The sequence below is a fragment of the Etheostoma cragini genome, chromosome 15, assembly GCF_013103735.1.
Source record: "Etheostoma cragini isolate CJK2018 chromosome 15, CSU_Ecrag_1.0, whole genome shotgun sequence".
NCBI classification, from domain to species: Eukaryota; Metazoa; Chordata; class Actinopteri; order Perciformes; family Percidae; genus Etheostoma; species Etheostoma cragini.
Window position 1 is genome coordinate 10192746 of NC_048421.1, and position 12690 is coordinate 10205435.

The 12690-nt window shown below is 41.2% G+C and overlaps 1 protein-coding gene across 1 annotated transcript; it reads right to left on the reverse strand.

Moving 5' to 3' along the window:
• Positions 1 to 633: 633 nt before the first annotated feature.
• Positions 634 to 8995, reverse strand: notum1a (notum, palmitoleoyl-protein carboxylesterase a). Its single transcript, XM_034895112.1, has 11 exons — positions 8357 to 8995; positions 5446 to 5498; positions 5223 to 5318; positions 4821 to 4881; positions 4677 to 4735; positions 4478 to 4580; positions 4175 to 4366; positions 3947 to 4044; positions 2954 to 3101; positions 2808 to 2855; positions 634 to 2692 (listed from the first exon to the last, which is right to left on the reverse strand). Exons 1-11 carry the CDS (start codon positions 8683 to 8685, stop codon positions 2389 to 2391), a joined length of 1491 nt encoding a protein of 496 aa, XP_034751003.1. The 5' UTR covers positions 8686 to 8995; the 3' UTR covers positions 634 to 2388.
• Positions 8996 to 12690: the final 3695 nt, after the last annotated feature.

A 12690-nucleotide genomic window follows, 5' to 3' on the forward strand; every position in this document is an offset into this window, starting at 1 on the left:
CACAGTAGGGGGGAACTGTCTTTTTTTCAAGTTCCCTTTTGCCTTCGGAACTTAATTATCTTTCAGCATTATGTTTGGCACGCCGTCCATCTTTGTTCACCCAAAATGAAACCTACTTAGTTCTGCAACAAATGAATTGTTGATCTGTGTGTAATTATGGCTCTGCAGGTAGAGCAAGTCTTGTACTAATTGCAGGGCTCACTGCTCGATCTCTGGCTCCTCCTGACCACATGTCGAAATGTCCTTAAGCAAGAAAATGAACCCCAATTACCACCAATGGTTAGGCCAGTGCCTTACATTGACGTGTGAGTGTATGTGTCGATAGGTTATTGAAAGGCAAATTGCAAAACAACTTGGGTAAATCCCTGCAGTCCTTTTAATCAGTAAAACAGTGAGTGCACCAAATAAAAGACTGAATGCTGTATAAGGGTCACAAAACATGGACTAGCCAGTGAATATAGATTTTTGATGTTAGAAGATCTATTATAGAGTAAGACTTCTTATTTTAAGAATGAGATTATCAGTTTGTTGCGTAATTTCCTGACATTTCTACCTGTCACTTTACCCACTCTGAAATATTTTCCTGTTTTTGGAGATTGACCACATTTCTTGAGATTTAACCAATGCTGCTAAAGTACAAGGTGTTGAAAAACCTGTGACAGTTTGTTTACACTAAGCCTCATATCTATTATCAGATATGTCAAAATGGTGACAAACTGTTGGGAGCCTGAGGGAGCTGTTGACCTTACCTCCTGCTAAAGATGAGTGTAAAATGGGATGATACCTATTTTGCTACCACTACTACTACTACTACTAATAACAATAATAATAATAATAACAAGACTGCACAGCCATTTTTACCTTGTAGTATATGTAATATGTCTTCTCTTTTAGGTCTGATACAAAGACATGCAATCAACACAAAGAGAAAAACAGCTATGTATTTACAATTTACAAAGAATCACTTCTCTGTGAAAATAGCACTTATAAATATGATTTACATAACAAAATAAATATGTAAATTACCAATGTAGCTTGATTTTTTTTTTTCTGTTAAAAAATATGTTACAGAATAAAATTACAATTAGTAATACCTTAGTAATTCCTTCTCTGGTATGATGCGAAATATAGGTCCTTTAAAACATCCTTTTTAAAGACATCATTACATACAACATTGTCATTATATTAAAAAGTGATCTCTGTAATCAAATAAAAGAAGGGTGTTACAATAGTGAACACTTGAAAGGACCTGTACAAATACTCAAAAAAATACACAATACAGGATATTTGTCTCCCTTTAAATTGCATTGGTGAGAGAAATGCGGGACTATTGACCTAATTTCGGGTTTTAACAGTCCTCTAGTGATGATGTGGACTGTGAGAAAGAGGCGTAGACTACATGTAATGGCACTGTGGTGTTTGTATAGCTACTGACAGACCGTCAAAGTGATTCGAGGTCCACTTCAGTACCACAATCAGCACCAGCAAACGACTAAACCGGGCATTGTGGCACTGCTACTACTGCTGAAGTAATAGCACTGCTGTCCAAACCCCTAGATTTCAACATTATCAAGTATGAGTTACCTTTTCTTTAAACCCAGGATCATTACAACAATAACATGAAGTGTTGAGCACTGTCTTTTATTTCTTTTTGGCTACTTTCATTATTAAGGAATAACATTTGATATTTGCAGCTTTATTTTCAGTAGCCTAACTAATCCAACCTGATTTTATACCACAAGCTGATTAGAGGAGTATTGGTGTCAGTTGTCTCTCTTTATTGTTCTTGCCATTACTTTAGAGATGAATACTACATTTTCTTTCTGATCCAGTGCCTTTCTCACCTGGTCATAAATATGTCCATGTTTCTCCCTTAAAGTACGTTTTTGTGTGATAAGAAACTATAAAACAGTTTAACCAAATTATACCCTTATATACTCTACATTGACTACTTAACAAAGACAGCATCCTTACGTCATTGTAGCGTTTTCTTCTTTAACAATGACTATATATAATTTATATGGAAGGATGAAAATAGTATACAAAACAAAACATCAATGAGCATCCTTAAAACTGGATTACATTTGTGATATTTTTTCTTTTAAAAAGCAAAAGATAATTTAAATGGAGAGTAGCAGAGAGTTTGTGCCTTGTCGTGGTTGTGTGTTGCCCCTGTCCTTCACCAGTTTTTAGGAAAGGGATTGTGGGACATATCTAAGCCCCCTGTGTTTGACTGAGGCTTAGACTAAAGTAAACAGGAGGAGTTGACTATAGTTAGAATGGGTTGTAAAGGTGGAGTTGGAGGTATCAGGCATGGAAGACTGGTCAAAGAGACCAGCCAGCCGTGCTTCGGCTTAGCTTGTTGATACTGCGTGCATGTGTGTCCCTCTAGCTGCCGCTGCTAAGCATGCCCAGTAGCTTGCTGGGGTCCATGCCCTGCTGCTGAGCCATCTTCTGCACATCAAAGCCCATGTGCATGAGAAACTGAATGACGTTCATCTCTTGTCCTGTGAACTGGTCTCGGATTGTGGGGCAGGTGGGATTGCAGTGTGGCCAAGGGCAGCTGTCAATCAGATGTACGGGACAGCCTTTGGGTGGAGCCTTGTTGTTCCTGTTGTCGTTGAGGCTGCGGTCCCAGCAGTGCAGAGCTCGTGGCAAGGAGGTGCCTTTAACCTGCACGTCAATCCAGTAACTACAACACAAGAGGGCGCTGTCAGATCACAGGTAGGATGTCTTAAACACAAAATTTAGTGTCCACTGATGATGATACACTGGAAACGGGGCTTTAAAAAATAAATCATACTCACTTTCTGGTGATAACTTCATGTGATAGGCAAGCTGGAGCAAACATAGCCCTGAAAATAGAAATTAAAAAACCCAGCATAAACGAATTTGAATCCATGCAATAATTCTACTTAGATGAACTTCCTAAATTGCAGAGACGGTGCCTTACGGGACATCTTTGAGTGTATTCCTCAGCTCAATGCCCAGGTTTTGGATGTAGCGCCACTGGCCTTCCTGCACAGGCTGGCCTGTTAGCTGGATGTTGTCCACTGTCAGCTGGGCCTCATCGAACAGCCACTGGACAACAAACACAGGGCCTAGACAGGTAAAACGAAACAAAAAGATTAATAGAGTGCATATACACTAACGTTCAAAAGTTTGGGGTCGCCCAGACAATTTCATGTTTTCCATGAAAACTCCCACTTTTATTCATCAAATGAGTTAAACAATGAATAGAAAATATAGTCAAGTCCTTTTACCTTGAACAAATACCCCACTTTACCAGCACTAAAGCAGCCCCAGACCATCACATTACCTCCACCATGCTTGACAGATGGCGTCAGGCACTCCTCCAGCATCTTTTCACTTATTTTGGGTCTCACAAATGTTCTTCCTTGTGATCCAGACACGTCAAACTTAGATATTTCTCTCCATAGCTTTTTTTCCAATCTTCCTCTGTCCAAAGTCTGTGTTATTTTGCCCATCTTAATCTATTCCTTTAATTGGCCAGTCTCAGATATGTTTCGCCATCCCAGAGTCGCCTCTTCACTGTGGACGTTGAGACTGGCGTTTTGCGGGTTTTAAGCTGTGCTAACGTAAATAAACAAGGGTTTTCTAATCATCTATTATCCTTTTAACATGATTAGCTAACACAATGTGCCATTAAAACAGAGGAGTGATGGTTGGTGGACATGGGCCTCTGTACACCTATGTAGACATTCCATTAACAATCAGCCGTTTCCAGCTAGAATAGTCATTACCATATTAACAATATCTATACTGTATTTCTGATGTTATCTTCATTTTCTTTAAAAAATAAGGACCTTTCTAAGTGACCGCCAAACTTTTGAATGGTTGTGTATAAATAGTCTCTACCTATTCATTTGCCCCACAGGTAATTTGGGCTTGCATGTACAGTAGGTGCATTTGACCCCAAGCTCACTTTTTATTGATGGGAAGACTCTATATCCAAAGAAACAGTTCCACTCCTCTCCCTCATGGGTTTGCCGGCACCTCTCTGGTACCACTCCTCCCCAGTACCTGATGGGGCAGATGAAAAGAACAGATGGGACACAATGTCTCCAATAGCAACCTGATGAACTTATCAATGTACTAAAATAGGTCTTGCAAAATCATGTCCCTTCATGATAACATCCACTGCCTCCCTTACTTGATGCCTCTCTTAATGGTCTCAGTGGGGGCACAGCTGACAGCATCCACACAGTCCGTGCAGTGGTACTGCTTGTTGTCCAGAAACCAGCCAGAATCAGACAGGCCTCGCACTTGTATCCCAGTGTGGCCCAGTCCCTCCAGCAACTCTGCCACATGGTCCACGTTTAGAAGAACCCCGGTACCACCCGCACTGCACAAATAAATATAGTATATTCTTATAAATACCTTGACAGGAATATGAATAAAATGTTGAAGATTTTGAATTTGAAATCGCAAGCAAAATCTTTACACACGAACATACCTGCTTCCTGCTAAAAGGAGGACTTTTGCGTTGTCCAGACCTTTGGTCAGCAGGTCCTTCACAACCTCCTGAATAATCAATGAGCCCATGAAGGCATATCCACCTGCACACAACACAAGCGGAGTAACACTGTAGAATGCCACTTTTCTTAAAGAGGGTTACATAGTATGTTTGTTTTGATGACCGAGTAATGTCTTACTCTGCTCTGTTTTGGCTGTAGCGCCGCTCCACACATCGCTGGAGCAGTACGGGAGGAACCTGCGCAACCCACATCAAGTTAAAGTTGCTAGCCATAATTAAAAATTAAACTTCAATAAACACAAACAAATGGGAGTCAACTTACACCATGTTAGCATTCCACCAGTGAGGGTTTTCCTCAGGCAGCGGAGACAGGATCCCTGTGCCTGCAGAGACAGATCAACATGTATCATTAGCCATTCTGGCACTCCTAGACACATCCTCTTCTTCCTCATCATCATTACCACATGGATTACAGTTATTACTCTGCAATGAGAGAGGAAGGCATCTCTTTTCCTACATTGGTGGGCGCCAGGTTGCCCTACATTGCAGCTACATTATGACGGGGTGACAGATGCATCTAATCCTTTTAGTTACTGAGGCATTACAGTGGGATCTGGCTACTTTTTTCACCCTGTTAGAGGTCAGGATTTGCTACAGGCCACAAGTGAAGTAACATTGGTGCTTATGAGAGCGTAGTGAATAATACCGACTAGCTGAGGCAAACCTGTTTTAGTTTGGGGCCACTTGGATGAGCTCATCAATCTCCTCATTGTTTCGTATCTGCTATCACAGTTCTCCTTGTTGAAACAGTACCAGCCGCCTGGACGTAGATACACAAAAGAGCAAAACATGGAGAATTTATCACACACATTGTACACAATTATTCATCATTCTCAATGTGGGCATGAATGGAGAAACATAATGAAATGCGTTGAATTAATACTGACCCTCTAAGAATATCAACCACCGTCTGCTGCCCCGAGATTCTTTCAGGTAGTACCTACAAGAGAACAAAGAATATCAAATCAACTTAGTAGACCCGTCAATAACGCTTGTAAATACCGTAGGTGAATATGATCCCGTATTCCTCAAGATTTATTTTACACCGCCCGCATAACAATACATCTAAACAACATACAGATACAACCTCATTCCACAGTTGTGATAGGGTGCTCTTTCTTCAGAAGGATGAGATAAACACGGAAAAGTAATACCCTCACTGTTTCTACCATCAGTGACGTTATCCAAGCATGAAATATAAACACATACGACATCATCACTTTAATCCAAACAAGACTGTTCTGTCACTTTGTTGCTTGCTATCTCTGAAAGGTGACAAGACAACAGAAAAAATGAAAATCCACCAACATAAATTCAACAAGTACACAGGAGAGAACAAGGAGGTTGTGTATAGTTTGAACTTAGGAAACTGATATAGTGAGATAAACCGTCCCCTATCCTGTTGGTACTGTAGATGCCAGGCGATAGTGTTCCTCATGTGTAATGCAGAAAGAATAGGTAATGTACCATAATAGTCTCATCACGATGAGCTTATCATTCGCCAACACACACGACATGGCTAAATTGTAGGCTACGTTTACCACAGTATGTCTTTTATATATAGGACCCATATATGCCAAAATAAATGCCCCCGTGAATGCACCCTGGGTAAGATGAAGTGAATTTGTTCGTGCCAGGCTAAGATTTTAAAAAGAATGCATGCTAGAATATAAGAAGTGTGCTGTATGTTGTCAGCCCAGGAGAGGGCAATGCTATCATGATTCTCCCATGCTGCTGGATGTCCTCATGTCAGATGCATCAATAACTTTTCTTTTATCACCAAACTTTCTGGTATGTTGAATAGAATTAACCACCTAATTAATAAGAAGCTCAAAATTATTTCTCTATATTTTTTTACTTGTATTTTTTCCAATCAGTATCCACCTGACTTACCAATGACAAACTCAAAGGATTGCCAAAACCACTTCAGTGACTTTAATGAAAACAAACTCGGCTGTGGCTCTGAGCCTTATGCTTAGACTCTGAATCATACTTTGGCTGCAGTTAATGTCTTGTGCTATTATTGTAAGCCACAGTCAATGATGTGGACTGAGGACAGTGCCCTCTACCTCCAAACAACAAAGTGAAGGGGGGCTTGGTATGCTGAACGAGTCAAGAGGGGAAAGGCACTGCATCAACCCACTCACTCGAACAAGTGCAACTCACACAGTTCCACCTTCTTGTCTAGTGAATGGTTTTACTCATCTTTGATTATCTGTAACTGTAACTGTACCCTTTTATATAGCTGATGGATTAGCATCTCAACTAAGAACAGCAGCAGTAGTAGTGAATGAAACGACCATCTGTCAGTAACTGTCCCCTGCATCTCTAAAGAGCTGAGAGCTTTACCGCACTAACAGACGTCTCTCTCCACTAGGCACTTTGGGGGTTTACAGGAATTAGACAGCATAGTAAATCCATAAAGAGACACACAAAAACCCATTTCTGTCGAGGCTGCCCATCACTGAACTGGTACCAGATCTACAGGGACAATCTTTACAGCCTCTGGATTTAGTATGGACAACATTATCAGTAAAGCCTTTATAAAACACTGACAAATAATTATGACTACATACAATAATGATTCAACTTTGCTTTTCCATATTTTTGCTATGTTACTAGTAAATTAGGGGCATGGCATCTTAATAGGAAGTTTGCATGATATGTATATGATATTTGTGATGCAGTACTTACGTTTTTGAGACAAGTGAAATCCACGTTCCTTGAGTTGTGGCTTTTAAAGACAATTATGTTGTAAACCCATGTATAATATGAAAAGTTTACAACTTTCAGAACTTCTATATATGAATGCCATCACTCAATTATCATTATTATATGTATAAGAATCAGTTTAACCTGCAGTGCTCAATTTGACTCCCTACAAATGGAACATTAAAGAGAGTCTGTTTGACCGGGCATTGTTTGTGTATCGTTAAATATAAGAGTCAGGGGATCTGTCTGATATAAAAATGTTTTTAGTGGCATGGCTTATCCTGCTCTAGTAGAGAAACAATGGAGGCTGTCTTACTGACAAATAGATTTTCTGCTTATTAACATTCTCAACAGTTGATATCATGGCAAACAAATGTAGTAGTGATCTATTGTTTACCTCATGGACCATTGACTGACAACAAGTTTACCAAAAATGTACTATGAGCCAGTTACAGCAAATTTTACACGTTTACAGTTACAGTAGCCACGTAGAAAATACATTGGGCCTACTGTTAAACGCCTGCAAAATCATTATTCCGCTGTGTGCGCACTGGGTGCCATCATCAGAAAGAGACAGGCAGAAAGAAGGATGGGCGGGGGTCTGAAAACTTTAATCCAAACTTTCTGCTGAGCAAATGCTGCATTCTAATTTGAAGCAAAGGAAATGAAGCGTAGGCCATGTGGCTATCCGCAAATTTCACGCTTCGCTGAAGCAAAGCAGCTGTTTATCTCATTCTGTCCTTGTACATAGCTCCCTTTTGAAAGATTTTTTTTTTAATTTAAATACATTTTTATTTATTTTTGGCATTTAAATTGGTAATAGGAATCGAAAACAAATTTGAACATTTGCAATAAACCAGCACGACTAAGGAGACTGAGACGAACAGTTTAGCCCTGAGGCCAGATAAATGTGGGTTACTTCGGGTTGCAGGATGACCAGCAGGACGGGCTGTGTCCTGCGGAAGCAAGTAAGAAGTCCGACTAGCTCCAGGGTGCACAGCTGACCCTGCTCTGACCCGCCGTTGATCCAATCACATGGGAATCATGATTTAACACCCTGTGTGTGTATTCTCAGTTGGTACTTACCCCGCAGGGCTTCCATCGTTGCAGGTGACTGATGTATTCTCCAAAAAGTTCAGCTTCATGTCGTGGTCGAGCCTCTGCGCCGAGCACGGGTACAGGGACTGCGCAAGGTTCTTCACTTGTGTCATGAAGTTATCCATGTTCTCCTCCACGGCGGTGAAATCCAGAGGGAAGCTCTCCGTGGTGTCACCCCGATCCGCCCGGTACGTGGGAGGAGGTGATGAGCGTCGTGGTTGTGGGTTGCGGCCACCCCGGAACCTCCGTGCGCAAAGAGCCCCGGACTGCATCAGGACCAGCACCAACACTGAAGAAACCATTCTGATAGCTGTCATTTTATCCCGGTCTAAGATGTCCTTGATCAAAATGCAAAGGTTCGTCAGGGAAACACAAACTTTGACTGATGGAGCTAACGAAAGAAACGACAATTACGCACGGTTTAAACTACGCAACAACTCTTGTCACACGCTCCCAGAAACGGCTAAATTTAATGTTTTTTATATTAAAATTTATTTTTGGAACAATCGCAGACAGTCGCTAAATTATTTGGATATATATAAAACTTTCAAAGAGTGCGCCTATGTCTATCTATCTAGTACCACTCACGCGCTGCTGGACCAAGCGCACAAGCTTGAACGACAACACTCGTGCCATGCTCGTGTATTTTATTCAAACTTTCCCCCCTTGTGTGTCTGTCCAGCCAATCGCAGGAGCGGGGCAGGACTCAATGCATGATCAAGCGTTTCAGACTACCCCCCTTTTTAATTTATAGAGGAAAAAATGTCCATGGCTTGGTTCTTTTGATCCGCGATGTTTTATTTGATGTGGTTGTTTTTATTGGCCCTGAAATGCCCATTTCCCATTCCACCACAAATTTATAATGTGAGAATATGCATCTTGTTACACACTTGCCTAAAAAGCAAGTGGAGAGAAAACAAAACACAGTAAAACTCAAGGAGTTCCCACAATACTTAACCAGGGAATCACATTATGATATCAAGAGACTTTACCTGGTTAAGAATGGAAAACCGTTTATTTGTTTTAATGTTATTTCAATTATTATTTTTTACAGCAAATAAAGTAACATCCTCCACCTTTCACATAAAACACACACCTCCTTTAAGAACTCTTCCAGTTCTGACTAGTTGAATTGCTCATGTCTTCTTTAGGTTAGAAAAAGGGACTTGGACACTTTTTTTTAAATCCAGACTGGGCCTCTACAGATCAAAGCAACCATCATTCTTTCTTCCCCTTCTCCTCGCCTCCTCCCTCGCACTTCAGTCGCTTCCAAACTTTCCTGGTCTACTGTATATTTTAAGTCGAGCAGAGCATCCTGATGGGAAGCCAGCTTTTTGAACACAAAAATGCCTCGTTGTGGTGGAGGTAAGCTTCCCTCGAACAACGTCTCATTTTAACACACAATCTTTTGACACATTTAAGTTCAAATGTAGCCCACAGTGAATACAGAAGAAAAGCAGTGATTATTCATCACAGTGACACTTCATAGTCACTTTTGTCTTTCATTGAGCTCATTCTTCCCATGTGAAACAGTCTGCCGTTGTAGTTCAGTTTAGTTTTAAAGTACTGGGCAATAACAGTCACCTGTACATGTGAAAGCAACAAGCTGCTATCTTGAGAGCAGTTTAAGGGGATAAATCTCAGCTTGTTGTCATGTCAACACTGCCTATGGTAAAGTTGCTGTGAAACACAGACTAAAGTACCTTATTAATAATGTCTTGTATCAGCTATGGCAGGGGGATTGAAAAGGCCTCGGGGGCCGAATTTTTGGGCACGGAGGGCCCTATTTCTTCAGATATAATTACATTACATTTCATTTAGGTCACACTTTTATCCAAAGCGACTTAAAATAAATGCATTCAACGATGAAGGTGCAAGAATCGAGTACATCAAATGTAGTTTTGGGGAAAACCAATGAATGACACCTTCTTTGCAATCCAAGTTCAGTTGGACACTTTACTCTTCGGGGAGTGTGACTTTAACAAAGTTCTATCTGTAATATGGTCTAAATATGTTGATAGAAACTGAGCCAGTAAGAACAAATTTGGCCATTTTTGATGATGCTCACGTACATCCTGAGCACAACATCACACGATTCTTGAAGCTGCTTCACATCCTCTAAGAAAAAGAACCTCTTGTGGTTAATCAGTGTGCCTAAAGGGTGTCAACAGTTCTGAGCCAGGTAAGATAGATTTAAAGTCACCAGCAGAACTGATGGTATTCATTGGGAACTTCAAACAGATGCTTGTATAGATTAAAACATGTGGTTGGACCTGGGCGGGGAAGCTCTGTCACAGATTGAGTCAGGTCACTTTGACCTGTATACCTCCCAGTTTTATCACACGTCATCCCCAAAAATGTAACCCTTAAATCACTCACAGATGGACTGTGGCCTCTGACACACACCTACCATAAAGAGATGCACCAGCGGTGTGTCGAAATGTCCTCTGACCCAAACGAGTAAGAAGTGTGAGCAGCAAATGCTTGCGCTTCGAGTGATCTGAACGGGTAGATTCTGTGTTGAATTTCCCTACCAGTGTGAGGGTTGGAGACAGAAACGCTGGTTAGCTTTGCTACTGTTAGTGCTCAGTGGTTTGTTCTCTACTGTGCACCTTGTTTGAACTCAAAGTGCTAAGCCATTCTGGCTTTCACTGGTAATTCTTTCTCTCCCTTTTTCTTTGCCTCCCATCGTCTGCATGTAACGTAGACACAAATTTAACCATGAAAGTCCGAATGGATTAATCCTAGAATTAGGTCATTTGAAAATGACCCAGCTGTTCTGATGGCAGTCCCTCAGAAGTGCCCCTGTAGCCCCCACCCCGACTCCAGGCCTCCTGTGAAAGTCAAAGCCTGTCTTTCATCTCCAATCAGTTGCATGTGCCCTCACAGATCCACAGGTTTTACTGCTTAAGTCTGGGCTGGCAGCATTGATCATGTGACCATTGGCTGCATGGCGTTTAGACACATCATAGCTCTGTGAGCGTTCTCTCTGTCCGCACAGCCTGCCAGTTCTGCTCACACATCCCCATCGTCCGTCACCCCGTGCCTGTTAGTTTTGATTTGCACATGCTGTTGTTGAGGGTCCATCCGTGATCATCAAATCCTGGTATTGGAACTGTTAGGTCAGGTTACATCAAAGAGATCAGGAGGGATCAGCCTGTTGAAAGGGACAGGCTCTGGCTCACATCATCAGAAACAGGTGTAGGTCCTCATTGGAAGAACAAAGGAGAGATCACCATCTATAAAACCTTTATATTTCATACAAGAGTTTCTTGAAATTGCCACCCTCTCCTATACAGAGCGCTAGTAATCAGCACTAGCATAAAACATATGATATCAGGGTAGGGATTGTGGGACTCAACCGCAGCACTAAATCCCATGAAGGTCAGCAAACAGCAAAGCCTGAGACTTAGTGGTATTATGCCACAAAGTGTTTAAGTGTGGAAATCTGCTAAAAGCCGTGACGAAAAGCAAACTGGAAATGTATGGAATGACACTCAGGTGTTACATATAAGATGATAAGATGTTGAAACCTTCAGAGGTTATGGGTATATTGGAGTCATTTCTCTTGTGGCTAACATTTCTGGGCTGTTTAACACCAGAATTTGACATACTGTCTATTACTTTTCATAGTAGTAGAGTCAATATACTGCACTTAAAAAACAAATATTGTAGAACATATAGAGTTTTTTTTTACTGCATTATTTTAATGACAGTTTTACTAACAAGTTGATCTGACTGGAATGTGAGAGATCTTTGACGTTTTAGGCTATCCACCCTTGTGAAAACCCTTCAGCTTCTGTTCTGTGTCACCTTGAGGCAAACCTCCGGAAACAGGTCCCCTTAATTTCATGTTTAAACTATTGTTTAAAACCCAAAACAAACATGTAAAGAGGTTTCGGGTGTTAACACACTGCAGAGTTCCTTTCATGTGCCCCCACCACATGTTCCTGATATTACCCAGAGAATTGGTAAACAACCTTGATCCTGACTTAAGTCAAGAGGTGCCATCTAAGATGTGGATGTAAATGGGGAGTAAGAAAGAGTAAGAGAGGCAGGAGACATCTGTCGAGCAGGCTCTCATTTCGTAAGAGGAGGCCCGCTATTGGTTACAGATGAATCCCTGTTTGATAAAAATGAACTCTTTCAAGATAAGTTTGCAGTAGGGGTCTCCCTGGCTACAAGGGGGTACTCAAATAGTTCAGCTGACAGTTCAGCTGTTTGTTGTTGATCTTTTTATCCGAATGATGGTCACAAAATAGCTGCGTTTGCCTGTAAACAGTTCTGTCACGTCATTCATACTAAGCAAGATGGATGGTTAT

What these genes read in the sequence shown, in the direction of transcription:
- notum1a (XM_034895112.1), bottom strand. Translation starts at nt 8,685, where the DNA reads ATGACAGCTATCAGAATGGTTTCTTCAGTGTTGGTGCTGGTCCTGATG. An exon ending in TACAGCCAAAACAGAGCAGA is followed by an intron (nt 4,581 to 4,676) that starts GTAAGACATTAC and finishes TGTTGTGTGCAG; the next exon opens with GTGGATATGCCTTCATGGGC. An exon ending in ACCATTAAGAGAGGCATCAA is followed by an intron (nt 4,045 to 4,174) that starts GTAAGGGAGGCA and finishes CTGCCCCATCAG; the next exon opens with GTACTGGGGAGGAGTGGTAC.